The sequence below is a fragment of the Littorina saxatilis genome, linkage group LG5, assembly GCF_037325665.1.
Source record: "Littorina saxatilis isolate snail1 linkage group LG5, US_GU_Lsax_2.0, whole genome shotgun sequence".
Taxonomy (NCBI): Eukaryota; Metazoa; Mollusca; class Gastropoda; order Littorinimorpha; family Littorinidae; genus Littorina; species Littorina saxatilis.
The window spans coordinates 37,784,077-37,798,751 of NC_090249.1; the positions used below are offsets into that span (position 1 = coordinate 37,784,077).

General features: G+C 43.7%; 1 protein-coding gene across 1 annotated transcript in view; it reads left to right on the plus strand.

The window, feature by feature from the left end:
* LOC138967049 (orexin/Hypocretin receptor type 1-like) overlaps window positions 1–14,675 on the plus strand; it is a 185,442-nt gene that overhangs the window by 146,803 nt on the left and 23,964 nt on the right. The window contains exon 3 of the mRNA XM_070339505.1: window positions 12,293–12,411. Coding sequence (XP_070195606.1) covers window positions 12,293–12,411 — 119 coding nt within the window. The remainder of the gene's footprint in view (window positions 1–12,292; window positions 12,412–14,675) is intronic.

Below are 14,675 nucleotides of genomic sequence, written 5' to 3' on the forward strand. Positions count from 1 at the left end.
CATGGCCGGAATGAAATCTGAGTCCGTTTCGTTGTTACAGGAGTGATTTGGTTTCATTTCGTGTTTTGCTTTCATTTCGTGTTTTCCATTAAAGGATTAAAGGATTTCCTCTCTTTAATGTTGTCCTTATCATTTTATACATCCGAACACTATCGTGTAAGGTTCGTCGGAAGTGTTGTTTTTCATCACCATCCTGAACAACTTGCACCATTGATAGCACCCCCCCCCCCCCTTCCCCCTTTCCCCAATCCTCATTTCCATTACAAGAAACGTTTTCAACCAATTATATTACACTTTCAATCACTTACCTGGATTGACTACAAACTGTCCACCCTCTGCTTTAACTTCTTTTCTGGCTCGTCTCGCGCTTACTTCTCTGAACTCCTCACCGTCTATTCTCCAGCAAGACAACTCCGTGCCTCTTCTGACTGTCGCATCCTCACCATTCCACACACCAAAACCAAAACATACGGACAACGCACTTTTACTTTCTGCGCACCCACACAATGGAATTCTCTCCCCTTTCACATCCGCCACTCTCAGTCATCCCAAGCATTCAAACGAGCACTTAAAACGCACCTCTTCAAGAAATACAACCCCTGATTTTGTTTTCTCAGTCCATCAGTATGCTACATGTAGTGTATTTGTTGTTTTAGTGATAATGTGATAATGTATAAACATCTAGGGCTGTTTTCAGTATTGTTGATAACATGTTCTGTTTGATTAAGGGTATTCAGCTGGTATTTCCTTGTTTTCACTACCTATTTTATTCATGTTTTTATTACTTAGTTAGTGGAAGAATCTTTTGTAATGTATGTTTGATGGTGTATGCTTTTAATTAAGCGTTGCTGACTATGAATGTAGATGTAAATGCTTGTATAACTGTGTTTTAATTTTAAATGTGTCAAGCGCAAAGAGCATAATTGTAAAGTTATGATGTTGCGCTATATAAATGCTCATTTATTATTATTATTATTATTATTATTATTATTACCTTAAAACGGAGTTGATTACCCTCGCTGATGAAATGGACATTTCCTAATTAGGTTACAGTGCCGATTTTCAGTCACAGTGAAACCTTAAATTCGGAAAAAAGATAACTTTGTCCTCACCCCTGAATCATAGACTCCAGCGATCTTGAGCTAGAACTAGGTTATGCTTTCTTCTTCTTCAGCGCTCCAGAATTTTCTGGTTACGTGTGAGCTCGTTTGCCCATTTGGGTTCCCCAAACTATACTCTGAGAGCATAGTCAGCTTCACTCTGCTTTCGTTGAGTAGGCATGCTGGATATTTTCGTGTTTCCATAACCCACCGAACTCCGACATGGATTACAGGATCTTTTCCGTGCGCAATTGGTCTTGTGCTTGCGTGTACACACGAAGGGGGTTAAGTCACTAGCAGGTCTGCACATAAGTTGACCTGGGAGATCAGAAAAATCTCCACTCTTAACCCACCAGGCGGCAGCGACCGGGATTCGAACTCACGACCTCCCGATTAGGAGGCCGACGTCTTACCACCACGCCAGGACACTTCTCTCAAGTACGTAAATTCGGTCTACCAGAAACCATTACCCTGCGCATTTGGAACACTGACATTTAATCATCAAAGACCCTCAGTGGCATGACACTGTTACAAAACAACTATGTTTTTGTCTTCCGGTCAGCATTGGCTTTGTAATAATGGACATCCATTCTCTGAGGATTTGTTCTGATCAAAGTAAAACCTTTCACCAGCAAATGAGGCCAGGGTATTTTGCCTGGCTTTGCTTGAATGGGGACGTATCCTCGGGCGTGACCGACTATTTTCAAAAGATTCCTTTCATCTAGAAAATGATTAGTGCGTGCTTGCCCGTAGATATGTGGAAGGTGGGTAAACGGTTGATGAACAAGAACAAAATCCCCCGCATATTTTCAGAGCTAATGCTCAACTGCACAAGAAAAACTAAAGTGTGATGTCTGGCCAAAATAAGGTCAGGGGTACTGGTGTGGCCATCAGTAGTGCCTGCGATATGTCTGTGTCAGAGAGGTCGTACAGATTGGACAACTCATCTGCACTCCAGGGGACCTAATCGTCAACCTAAAGGCCTTCCTTAATTCAGCCCGAAGTTGACTTCTTTTTACCAAAACTTCAGTGCCAAAGCTTCTTCCAGCGAGCTTCGTGAAGCAGACTTCGCGAAGCCGTCTTCGCCGAATGAATATCAAGCTTAAGAGAAGAGGCCACCTTCGTTACACCCTGAAGGGGTAACTCAGTCGCTACATCGGAAATGTGTAGTAAGCCCCCCCCCCCCCACCACCACCCACCACCACTCCACCCCCACCCCCCACCCCGCCTCCACCCCCCCACCTCCCCTCCCCTCCCCTCCCCTTCTCCCCACCCCTTGTTGTGCCCGTGGCCGATTTCTTTGACGTACAAATTACTTTTGACTTCCTTCTTTGTTGAGATGCCATTGCGCTACATCTCGGCCATAATTGAAGGAAACATGCAAAACAAGACAGAAGGGGGGGGGGGGAGGGAGGCGTGGTAGAGATGGGGATTCAACAAAGAAGGAAGTCAAAAGTAATTTGTACGTCAAAGAAATCGGCCACGGGCACAACAAGGGGTGGGGAGAAGGGGAGGGGAGGGGAGGGGAGGGGGGGGGGGAGTGGTATGCATCTTGCCATTCTTCTCTGTTGGCTATTCCTTAATTTCGGCATAATTTGCTGCAATTTTAACAGCCATTATCATTCGTCACACTTCTACTTTCGCAATGGAAGCTAAAAATAGACACATGGCTTGGCTATTTGCATTACAAAACGAAAGTAGACAAAAGCACGTGTTGCATTGCGTTTATGTGTTGGTAGAACATACCCATAACTGATGATGTGTAAAAAGGAAGTTTTCGTCCGTTTTCACCCCCCAAAATGTATATTTTTGATTTAAAAAAAAAATCGTAGGATGTATTTCTGTCTATTGTATGCGTGTGCAGCCTTTGTTAGCCGGGCTTTGGGGTCTTTCTCTGTTCTTTGTGCAGGGAGTAGGGCCTAACGAACATATTAATTGACTGTTCTCTGCGTTTCTCCTATTGTGTGTTATTGTGTGTGTGTGTGTGTGCATGTGTGTGTGTGTGTGTGTGTGTGTGTGTGTGTGTGTGTGTGTGTGTGTGTGTGTGTGTGAAAGACAAGAAAGCTAAGTTGTTGGAACGTTTGAGACAAACAATATATTAGTCACAAGTACAAATATATCAACCCAACGGTCTTTTAAGTGCACAGACAAACAATAACATATCTTGACAGAATGTGCAGCCGCTTTTTGATATTAAGTCTTCCGGAAATTATGTCCACTTATTGAACTGCTCTATCCCACCTGAGCTATTGTCCATTTGAAGATACTGAGTACACACTATGTACAAACAAACAGTAAAAATGAGGAGAAAAAATGTGTGTTAAACTATTACAGAAATTTAAGTACTACTAACACCACTTGTTTTTGCAGTGGGTTTTGGTGCAGAGTTTGAGGGGAAAGGTAGGTGTTTGCAAAGCTGTTGCTTTGATGTGCAAATTAAATGTCAAGATGCTTGGACATTTGAACAAAAAGAATGTAGGAGACAAGATATTCAGAAAGAAAGTTATCATGGGAGGAGGAAACAGGAAAGAAATTTGTTATGCCTCATGAGGATGTGAAATTAGTCAAGAAAACAAACGATCGACATTCCTATCATCTTTGAAGCTGTACATGAGTTAGGACTAACAACTGAAGCTTTCTTTCTGAAGCAATTCTAAAAATCTTCTGTGTATTACACTCCGCCTTTGAGAGAATGCACCCTTTCCATCATATTAGTTCAGTCTGTCTTGGTTCGATTCCCCAAAATGAGATTTATGATGGCTATCCTTGTCAGATACAAACAGGCTGGTTACTGAGATGGGAGATATGCCGCTTTCACTGTTGCTGGCTTGTGCTGTAAAAGTCAGTAAGCAAAATGAAAACAGACTATGCCCGTTATTACACATTTCACACAATTTTATTATCACCGAAAGGCTCTGTGAGACCTGAATATTTAACCAAATAGACGGTCAACATGTTGCCATTACATCACAGGAACTGTGTTTCACAGTCTTTTTTTGGTAAATAAATGTTGAAACTATTGATAGCACAAAAATTCCCCCCCTCTGCTTTTTCAAGGGCTTGGGACCTTCTGTTTGTGAGAGAAAAAACCTCTTGTCAAACAGGCAGCATTAGGGTGTTTTTTTGTTTTTGTTTTTTGTTTTTTGTTGGTGCTGGAGGGTGGAGGAGACAGGATACATAGGAGAAAACACAAACTGCTGGTTTGAAGTCAGTGTAGACAGAATGTGAGAAGATTTTTGGCTTATTTGTCTTTTTTCCTCTCAGTCCTTGATTGTTTTTGTTCCACCAGCCAGGCATCATAAGGCATCCCTGACTTCTCAGAGCACCACCACTTGCCATAGAACTGCTTGTGGTTGGAGCTGCTGCGCTCTTTGCCACACCGCTTGCAGTCAAAAACTTTTCTCTTCCTCTCAGTAGCTTGACCATGCTGGTCCAATCCCTGTCTCTTCTTGTTTCTCCACTCCTGGGTCTTTGAAAGAGGCTGGCTGTGAGTCTGTTGTAAGCCAGAGGGAGGGGTGAAGAGGCTGGCTGTGAGTTGAGGGGAGAGTCTGTTGTAAGCCAGAGGGAGGGGTAAAGAGGCTGGCTGTGAGTTGAGGGGAGAGTCTGTTGTAAGCCAGAGGGAGGGTAAAGAGGCTGGCTGTGAGTTGAGGGGAGAGTCTGTTGTAAGCCAGAGGGAGGGGTAAAGTGGCTGGCTGTGAGTTGAGGGGAGAGTCTGTTGTAAGCCAGAGGGAGGGGTAAAGAGGCTGGCTGTGAGTTGAGGGGGAGTCTGTTGTAAGCCAGAGGGAGGGGTAAAGAGGCTGGCTGTGAGTTGAGGGGGGAGTCTGTTGTAAGCCAGAGGGAGGGGTAAAGAGGCTGGCTGTGAGTTGAGGGGGAGTCTGTTGTAAGCCAGAGGGAGGGGTAAAGAGGCTGGCTGTGAGTTGAGGGGGGAGTCTGTTGTAAGCCAGAGGGAGGGGTAAAGAGGCTGGCTGTGAGTTGAGGGGAGAGTCTGTTGTAAGCCAGAGGGAGGGGTAAAGAGGCTGGCTGTGAGTTGAGGGGGGAGTCTGTTGTAAGCCAGAGGGAGGGTAAAGAGGCTGGCTGTGAGTTGAGGGGAGAGTCTGTTGTAAGCCAGAGGGAGGGGTAAAGAGGCTGGCTGTGAGTTGAGGGGAGAGTCTGTTGTAAGCCAGAGGGAGGGGTAAAGTGGCTGGCTGTGAGTTGAGGGGAGAGTCTGTTGTAAGCCAGAGGGAGGGGTAAAGAGGCTGGCTGTGAGTTGAGGGGAGAGTCTGTTGTAAGCCAAAGGGAGGGGTAAAGAGGCTGGCTGTGAGTTGAGGGGAGAGTCTGTTGTAAGCCAGAGGGAGGGGTAAAGAGGCTGGCTGTGAGTTGAGGGGAGAGTCTGTTGTAAGCCAGAGGGAGGGGTAAAGAGGCTGGCTGTGAGTTGAGGGGAGAGTCTGTTGTAAGCCAGAGGGAGGGGTAAAGAGGCTGGATGTGAGTTGAGGGGAGAGTCTGTTGTAAGCCAGAGGGAGGGGTAAAGAGGCTGGCTGTGAGTTGAGGGGAGAGTCTGTTGTAAGCCAGAGGGAGGGGTAAAGAGGCTGGCTGTGAGTTGAGGGGAGAGTCTGTTGTAAGCCAGAGGGAGGGGTAAAGAGGCTGGCTGTGAGTTGAGGGGAGAGTCTGTTGTAAGCCAGAGGGAGGGGTAAAGAGGCTGGATGTGAGTTGAGGGGAGAGTCTGTTGTAAGCCAGACGGAGGGGTAAAGAGAGCTGGAGGGATTGGAGTAGAGGTGGCAGGGGCATACTGGGGTAGAAATGCAGGAGGTAGGGCAAGCACCATAGGGGGAGCATTGGGACAACTTGATCCTAATGTGACCTGTATAAATCCATAACATTATGAAATCATTATTTGGAATCACTGATTACTCAGTCGGTCAAAAAGCAAATCAATTTTCATAAAGATCAGCTTCAAGGAAAGGGAAAAAAGGTGATAAAATCCAGATAAACAGGCAAATACAGAAGGGGGGAGGGGAGGAGGGGGGGTGAGGGGGGGGAGAAAACTGGTTATCCTAGGTATCCTACACATATGAGAGATAGATTGCCTATTAGGCATGTCCATTTACTTACTTCACTATATTTTCACACATAATACATATCATGCCGGAAAACACTGCCTGCGGGTGACCTTGCAACATTGGGTCTTAAAACAGAGCCGAATGCTCTGAAAGGGGCGCAAGGATGCAATGACTTTAAAACACTCTTCATGTTTGCTTGAAAGTGTTGACCGTGACTGTGTCCATAAAGCTTAAGGAGGTATTGTCCGGCTAGAAGCACTTGTTTCAATCAAAACACTGCTGCAATTGTGTGGATTAAGTCAGCTAATCATGGTGTGATGTCGAGAGGCATAGGATTTTAAACGTTTAATTTGACAATAAGCCTTCACGGTCTACTTGCTTTTAAACTGTCAAGGGTGCCATCTCGCCCCCCCCCCCCCCCCCCCCCCCCAAGCAGTGCCATCTCGCCCCCGTGTATTTCATGCGATGAATATGACGTTTCTCGTGCAAACATATTATAAAAAAATAACACGTTTACCTGAGTTTTACCTGAGTTTACCGTATCCTATGCGAAGAAGTTTCTCGTGCAAAACAGGTTAAAAAAACTGACACGTTTACCTGAGTGTGTGTGTGTGTGTGTGTGTGTGTGTGTGTGTGTGTGTGTGTGTGTGTGTGTGTGTGTGTGTGTGTGTGTGTGTGTGTGTGTGGGTCTGTGTGTGTGTGTGTGTGTGACAGACGAATCGCCTCTCTTGCAAAACTCAAGATAATTGGCGGCGAGATGAGAAGCGGCGAGATGGGAAGCGGCGAATGGGGACGTCACCGTTCAGGCTTTTACACGGGATAAGAGTATCCTTCAGCTAGGACACATACCAACAAACCAGCCTGGCTGCTTTCGTTCAGGGCGGTATTTTTGGCTGAATTAATATTATAACTGACACTGGTGTTAATTGACGAGTGAAATTCAGCACTCACACAAAATCCCAGTTGTATGTTACGGGAAACAACCATGCTGTCAAGTATCGGCTTGTGTCACAAAAAACCCAGCCTGGCTGCTTTCGTTCAGGGCAGTATTTTTGGCTGAATTAATATTATAACTGACACTAGTGTTAATTGACGAGTGAAATTCAGCACCCACACAAAATCCCAGTTGTATACGGGAAACAACCATGCTGTCAAGTATCGGCTTGTGTCAAAGTTGAATGATTTTTTTATTCCATGAAAAGCATGGACAGATCGGTGTAGATGTTTGCACGAGACGGTAGGCATCTTTGCACTTTGTGGATAACACCGCTGTAGAAATAAGCTGAAGAGCATGCCTAGCAAACGCCGTGCAAAAGAAACAAAGTCTTATGCGAGACTACAAATGCATGCCCTTTTGCGAAGACTTCGTTAATTCTTTTTACCAAAAATTCAGTTCCCAAGCTTCGTGAAGTCGACTTCGCTTAGTTAATATCAGGCTTTACAGAATTGCAGCCATGTAGGCATGTTTATGTCGGATTTGCGAGTGTATGTGTCGGAATATAGACATTAAGAATACCTGATAATGTGTGTGTATGACGTTTTTTGCGAGAGAGATTAATGACGTTTTTTTGACGTGTTTTTTGCTGTGACGTATTTTCATTCACTTTTTTTTGATCTGTCGAAGGATCTATGATCCGAAACGTCATGTTTTTGTTTTTTGTTTTCAGTAAAGAATCAACTCATCACCGACTTCTTTTCTTATAATACCTGATAATCTCGTCAGAAGAAACTTTAAAGCCGTTGTTACTAGTTTTAAAATCCCATGTCGCTCTTTTGGGTCTGATCACACAAGAAGTTTTGTAAAAGTTCATGAAAGGGGAGTAAAAATTATGGCACGCCGACGTCATGTTGCTTGCCTTCTGTGACTCCCATTTGTGTCTCTTCCTTTTCTTCTTCCTTTTTTTCTATTTATCTATCAAACTTCTACCTTTTTTGCTTTCATTTACTTTTTGGTCTTTATTTCGTTGGTTTGCTTTTGGCGGGGGGGGGGGGGGTAGGGGGAGGGGGAGTGGGGGAGGGGGGGCTCTGAAAGTAGCAGGGAATCTAGCTCATTCTATCACACCTCCTATTGCTAACGTGCTTGGGGATGATTGTGTTCTTGAAAACTTTCTTTCTTTCTGTTTTTTGCGCGTCTTATTTCATCTTGTTTATTTCATTTGACTTCAGTGACAGGATATTGCTTTAGAAACAAGACCATGTTTTCTTGTGTCTTTGTGTTGATATTTATCGTACTGGACCTTTCAGTAGAGAGTGGTTACGGTTTCAAAAATCTATGAAGATGACGTCTGTGTGTCTGCCCCCACACAAAATCACAATGGCATATATGCTCGAGTATAGGTAACTGTGTGTTAAAGGCACTGTACGCCTCCCGTGAACCATCACAGATATTGTCAGGCTTTTACACACAGTAAAAACACCCTTTCATTTACACACTCACCGCTTTTGAACATCCTAGGTGCCCTACGTAGAGAGCGAGAAATTTCCAAAGAATTAATTGTGCGGACTGTCTGATAACAAAATCGGACGGTGCGTTTTGGCGCTAGACCTAACTTTTAAAATCAAAATAATAAATTGACAGCTTGTTACACAAACATTCTTGAAACATAAAAGAATTCTTTTTTCATCAAGACAAGATCAGCACGGTACAATTTGACGTTTTAAAAGTTGGAAAAAAGAAAAGCCCGGAAGCAGGGTCACGCAAGGTCGTGTTTCTCGTAGCAGACGACGGTAATGCCTATCGCCAGTTCCTCTGAACAGTCAAAAGCCATCGCTCGAGTTCGTGTGAATCACAGCCGTTTGGTGCGTTTAGATTCAGAGGTACATGATAACGTGCTATTGCAGATAAGCTTACAGCGAGTCGCATTGGAAATCACAAACTGACGACTACATTGTGAAAAAAAGGAAACTGGATCACACGGGTTCACGATGGCTCAGGGGTAAGATAAACCACGCAAAAATAAATTCTTTGAAAATTGCTCGCTCTTTACGGAGGGCACCTAAGATGTTCTCAAGCGGTGAGTGTTTAATTGAAAGGGTGTTTGTACTGTGTGTAAAAGCCTGACAGTATCTGTGATGGTTTATGGGAAGCTTACTGTGCTTTTAAGTGGGAAGGTGGCCGGAAAGTGGCCTATTTGCGTGTACCTCCATGCGCGTATTTCGTATGTGTCGGTGAAGTACCGAGCACACACAAAAATAGCTAAACAAATATTGGCCTGTGTGCATGTTTGCGTCTTCATGTCTGTCTGTTCTGACTATCTGGCAGCCTGTCATTAATTTAAACCTGAAAGTAGGACCGGACAGGAAACACAAAGTTTGACTCGTTGTCAAGAGTCACTGGAGACGCTAGGGAGAAACAGCTTACCTTCCAGAAGCCGAGTCTATGTGTTCTCATGTAGGCATAAAGATTACCTGATAATCTCTATGTTTGCTAAAAACGTCAAAAGGAACTTTAATACTTTTAAGCCGTTGTCACAGCGTTAAACCCCACTGTAATTCAATCAAGCTGGGTTTAGAATGTAAGAGTTTGTGAGAGTACAGGAAAGGCGAGGAAAACAGATTGCACTGACGTCATAATTATTGCCTCCCTTGTTTGACGCCATGAGAATGTCGTTTATTCTATCATACCACTCATTGTTTACGCGCTTGGGGATTTGTTCTCGAAAAACGATCTTCTTGTGTTCATTGTTGTTGTGGCTGTTGTTCTTGTTCTTGTTAGGTTGTTGGGGTTTGTTCTTGTATTTGCCTCAAGGGATACGAACAGTAGTTACTGCTGAAAGCAAGAGCATCCGGCGTTTTTACAATTGAATAAATGTTTGTAGAACTTTGTTCTGAAGAAGGAACCCTTTCCTTGGTAGTGTAAATATTATGCCTTGGTTGCTGTGCGTCAGTAAGAAAACAAAGGCATCCGTCCATGTTCATCTGTGTGTGTGTGTGTGTGTGTGTGTGTGTGTGTGTGTGCGTGTGTGTGTGTGTGTGTGTCGAGTCAATCTGTCTGTGTCGGTTTGCCTGTGTCTGTGTGTGCCAGACTGTGTGGCATAAGCCTGCCCTGCTGTCTGTTTGTCTGCCAACCCACAAGTACTTTAGGGCCCTCACTATATCTCTAACTCTCGGTTTAGTCTGTCAATCTGTCTGTCTGTCTGTCTGTCTGTCTGTCTGTCCGTCTCTCTCTGTCTCTCTGTCTCTCTCTCTAACTCTCTCTCTCTCTCTCTCTCTCTAACTCATCTCTCTCCACACACACATCTCTCTCTACACACATATCTCTCTCTCTACACACACACGCGCGCGGGCGCGCGCGCACGCACGCACTCACACTCACACACATATATGTATACACACACACGAGCACACACACACACACACAAACACGCACACACACACACACACACACACGTACACACACACACACACACACACACACACACACACACACACTTTATCTTGAGCTCACACGTACAGGGAAATATATATTTCATTTAACGGCTGCAGTGAAGGGGACAGGAAGAGTGGAGGATCGGATGATCTTCTTGTATTTTCAAATGACTTTAAAGGCCCCGTATCACACACATAACGTCTACCTATCGTTGCATGTTGTTATGGGGGCGAGGACGCCCCCATTCTATACGGATAGTTTCGAGGTTGACCATGGGCAGCGCCATTTTGTTGTGAAATACGTCATCAGTTTGTGTACACAGGAAGTTGTGACATCCGTCACCCTATGGGAGGGGTGACGTCAAAATTGTTCATCTGTAGAAAGTTGTGAAATCCGTCACCCTATGGGAGGGGTGACGTCAAAATTGGTCATCACAGAGTTTGTGTAACACAGGAAGTTGTGAAATACGTCACCCTATGGGAGGGGTGACGTCAAAATTGTTCAACAAAAACATGATATGTCGCTTTGTGCAGGGTCAACTGCAACAAACTCAAACCGAGCCATTCATACCTAGCTGTATTTGAGTGACTTATATACCCGACATTTTTATTTCTTATCTTTAGCACAGGTGTAGGAAAAATCATGAACCAAAATGTTATTTATTTTCTAATTTAACATTTTTTTTACAAATATGACCATGGTCTTTTAAACATACAGTGACATTAAACATTGTTATGTTAAAAAAAAGAAAAAAGAAAAAAAGCTTTTGTGCACAAATCAGAAAATACATTGTACATTTTACCTACAGGCCAAACCGTGAGTGTCTGTGGCAAAGCCCGACCCAGGAAATTGCACTGATCTAAATTGTCAAGAACAGGCGCTTGCATTTGGATGTGTCCAATGATAGTAGGTTTGGTTGTGATCAATCAGAATAATGTAGGAATAAAAATGTATGACAGTTTAGTATGATGACATGTAATTCACATATGCTGAAATATGATATTATACATCATGTAATATTATTATGGCTGTTGCCATGACCATGAAACCCAACAAAGGTTTAATGTAATGTAATTCAAAATACCAAAACCGAGCACCTATTAATCTCGTCTTTGCGCGTGAAGATTGAGGCCGTCTGCCAGTAGCGGTTAGGTCATACAGTGGAACCCCTCTCTAGCGACCTTTAAAATGTTGACAAAAATCGGTCCTTGTGGAGGGAGGGGGGCGGAGTCAGGGGGCCACAAAGAAAGTCAGATTTAAAAAAAAAAGAAAACAGAGAAGTTTGAGTTGCTGACGACCGTTCCCTCTGAAAGCAAACTGCTTCGATTTCATGTTTGTCCTTGGTGTCCACCAGTTCTGGTGCATGTACTACCCTGGCCAAGTTTCCTCTCAAGACATCAAAGAGACCGCCCCAGTATACTCTACAGCCTCTGGGCGAACCACCTCTCATAGCTAAAACTGGGTCAATGACCCCTGGGAAGAAGGTCAGTGTCTATAAAATTTTACTCCTAGGCCTGCGGCCAGGGGGGGGGGAGTATACCGGTACCATTTGAGAATCAGACCAAATGAGAATTGAACCATTTGAGAACATCCTTTTTTTTCAATCACTACATCGAAGGCCTGCGGCCCGGGGTTCACATGGGTTGGTTTGTTTGTTTGTTTCAAACCCACACCCATATACACACATTTCCCATTTAAACCATTTGTCGGCCCCCTGTCGATATTTATCGACTAAGTTCCTTGTTTACATTGCTGTGTATAATGTGTGTTCAGATGATTACGGAGAGTACCGGAGTCACACGGAAGCGCAGCTGTCGTCCCGGAAGAAAGTGGCCAAGATGCTCATTGCCATCGTGCTCCTGTTTGCCATGTGCTACCTGCCCCTCAACCTTCTGTTTGCTCTCAGGTAAAAAAAAAATTAAAAAAGACTCTTCATTTCTGTTCTGTGCTGAAGTGTGGTTCATGTGACCGATTTCCTCCCCCGAAATCGGCGTATGCTGCCTGAGTGGCGGAGTAAAAATGGTCATACACGTAAAAATCCACTCGTGCAAAAACATGAGTGAACGTGGGAGTTTCAGCCCATAAACGAAGAAGAAGAAGAATATGGCCGATTTCCAACCAACCTTTGGGCGATTTCCGAAATAAGAACGAATTCGGTTGAAGATCGCCGCCATGTAAACAGCACAAAGTGTGGTTCATATGGCCACTTTCCAACCGACCTTTGAGAGATTTCAGATGTTAGAACGAATTAGGTTGTAAATCGCCGTCATGTAAACAGCGCAAAAGTTCCACCAGCAATTTCAGTGCCTAGCCGATTTTCATGAGGCTTCTCTTGTCCAGGCTATGCCCTGATGTCTGATTGCCTTCAGACTTTTGATATTTGCCAAGCGTAAGATCTGCGTTTATTCTTGGATCAGGGGATATAGACAACGCTTCAGGCAGGATAAACTTAGTATATTTAAGTGTGTGTAATCGAGAAGGACAGAATTTAAATCTTTGCTCTCGGGAAACAAACACGTTTAATCTTGGCCCGAGGTAAGATAATCATTAACTCTGAAACTTTACCTCCAGGATTAATCAAGGCCATATGTATCATAGGTATTCACACTCCTCCTGTCTGCTACTCGCCTCTCAACCATACCTCTGCCTTCAGGTTAGATGTAGGTAGATGTTTACACTCGTCTTTGTCATCTCTATACTTAATCAGGGTTTAACCTGGGAGAAAAAGGCAATGGAACATTTGTCCCCCTCAACCAACTTCGGATGGGACATAGTCGACGGCAAGTAGCGCCAAAGAGGCCTGTACGCGTTTTGACCAAAGATGCAAAATAGTGCAATATGGTGCCATCTGAGCATTAGCAGCTATATCGTGTTATCTGTGTGTGTGTGTGTGTGTGTGTGTGTGTGTGTGTGTGTGTGTGTGTGTGTGTGTGTGTGTGTGTGTGTGTGTGTGTGTGTGTGTGTGTAATCCGATGTAAAGTGTACATTTGCTGGCGCAGTGGAACGTAATCTCAATGCGCCCTTTGACGCACTAACGCAAACTGTGATGGGACTAACTTTAACTTAACTAACTAAAGTTAGATTTGGGTGTATTATTGGAAACTGAGCTGAACATTAGGAATAAATTTATGTTATGATTACTTTTATGTATTTATTCATTTAAACATATTAGTTTACTGATAAGGTTTATTGATATAAAAATGTACACATTTAACAGAGAAAAGAAAAGACCTATGAAGAAGGTTTGCTCCAAGCCACACAAAAAAAAAAAAAAGAAAAAAAAAAAAGATAAGGCAAAAAAATAATTGTAGTAGCAAACCTGCATGCAACTGAGGTTTAAAAAAAAAAAAAAAAAAAAAAAAACTGTGATGGGACATTTTCAGATTTAATGCGCCAATGGCGCAGGGCGCACTAGTAAATGAAACCCTGCAATCTTTTTCTTCAGCTAAAACATGTTCACTTCTACAGTCGTCTTTTTCATCTCTCTACTTCATCTTTTTTCTCAGCTAAAACATTTTTACTTCTACGTTCGTCTTTGCTGCTCTTTTGGTCGTATATTTTCCCCCAGCGAATTGTCCTCAGAGGAGTCGCGACATTCAAGACATAAGCTCAGAAAGTAGATTGTGCCCGTGATGAACTCATCACTCAAAAGACCCAACATTCCTAAGAAATAAGCCTGAAATTGTCTCTTTGCCAAAATGTCCTCCTCCCAAAAGGTTGCGACATTTGCAATAACAGACCGGAACATTTTGGTAGATTGTGCTAGCATCTTATCCATAACACACGCATTTAATATCGAACGTAAACTTGGTTATTATTTTGTCGTCTCTCTGCTAGGCGTCAAGAGTACTAGTGCGACCCTAACTGATCGCATTTTTCTAATAAAGCCGTCAAAGTTTTGGTGATATTATATGGCGGGCATTGGAAGGGGGGGGGGAGGGGAGGAACATAAAAGGGTTCAAGATATAGGAGTGGAAAGGTTGCTACCCCATGTGTAACCTCAAAATCTGAGAAAATCAGGCCGTCAAAGGAGGGAGTTTTAAAACGTGAGTAAATTTACAGAGGTCGTAAAAAGACAGGTCCTAAAAGGGCAAGGGTGTCTTAACTTTGGGGGGGGGGGGGGGTCTTCTTCTTCTGGACAGAGAGAGGAAAGAGAGCAGACAATATTGC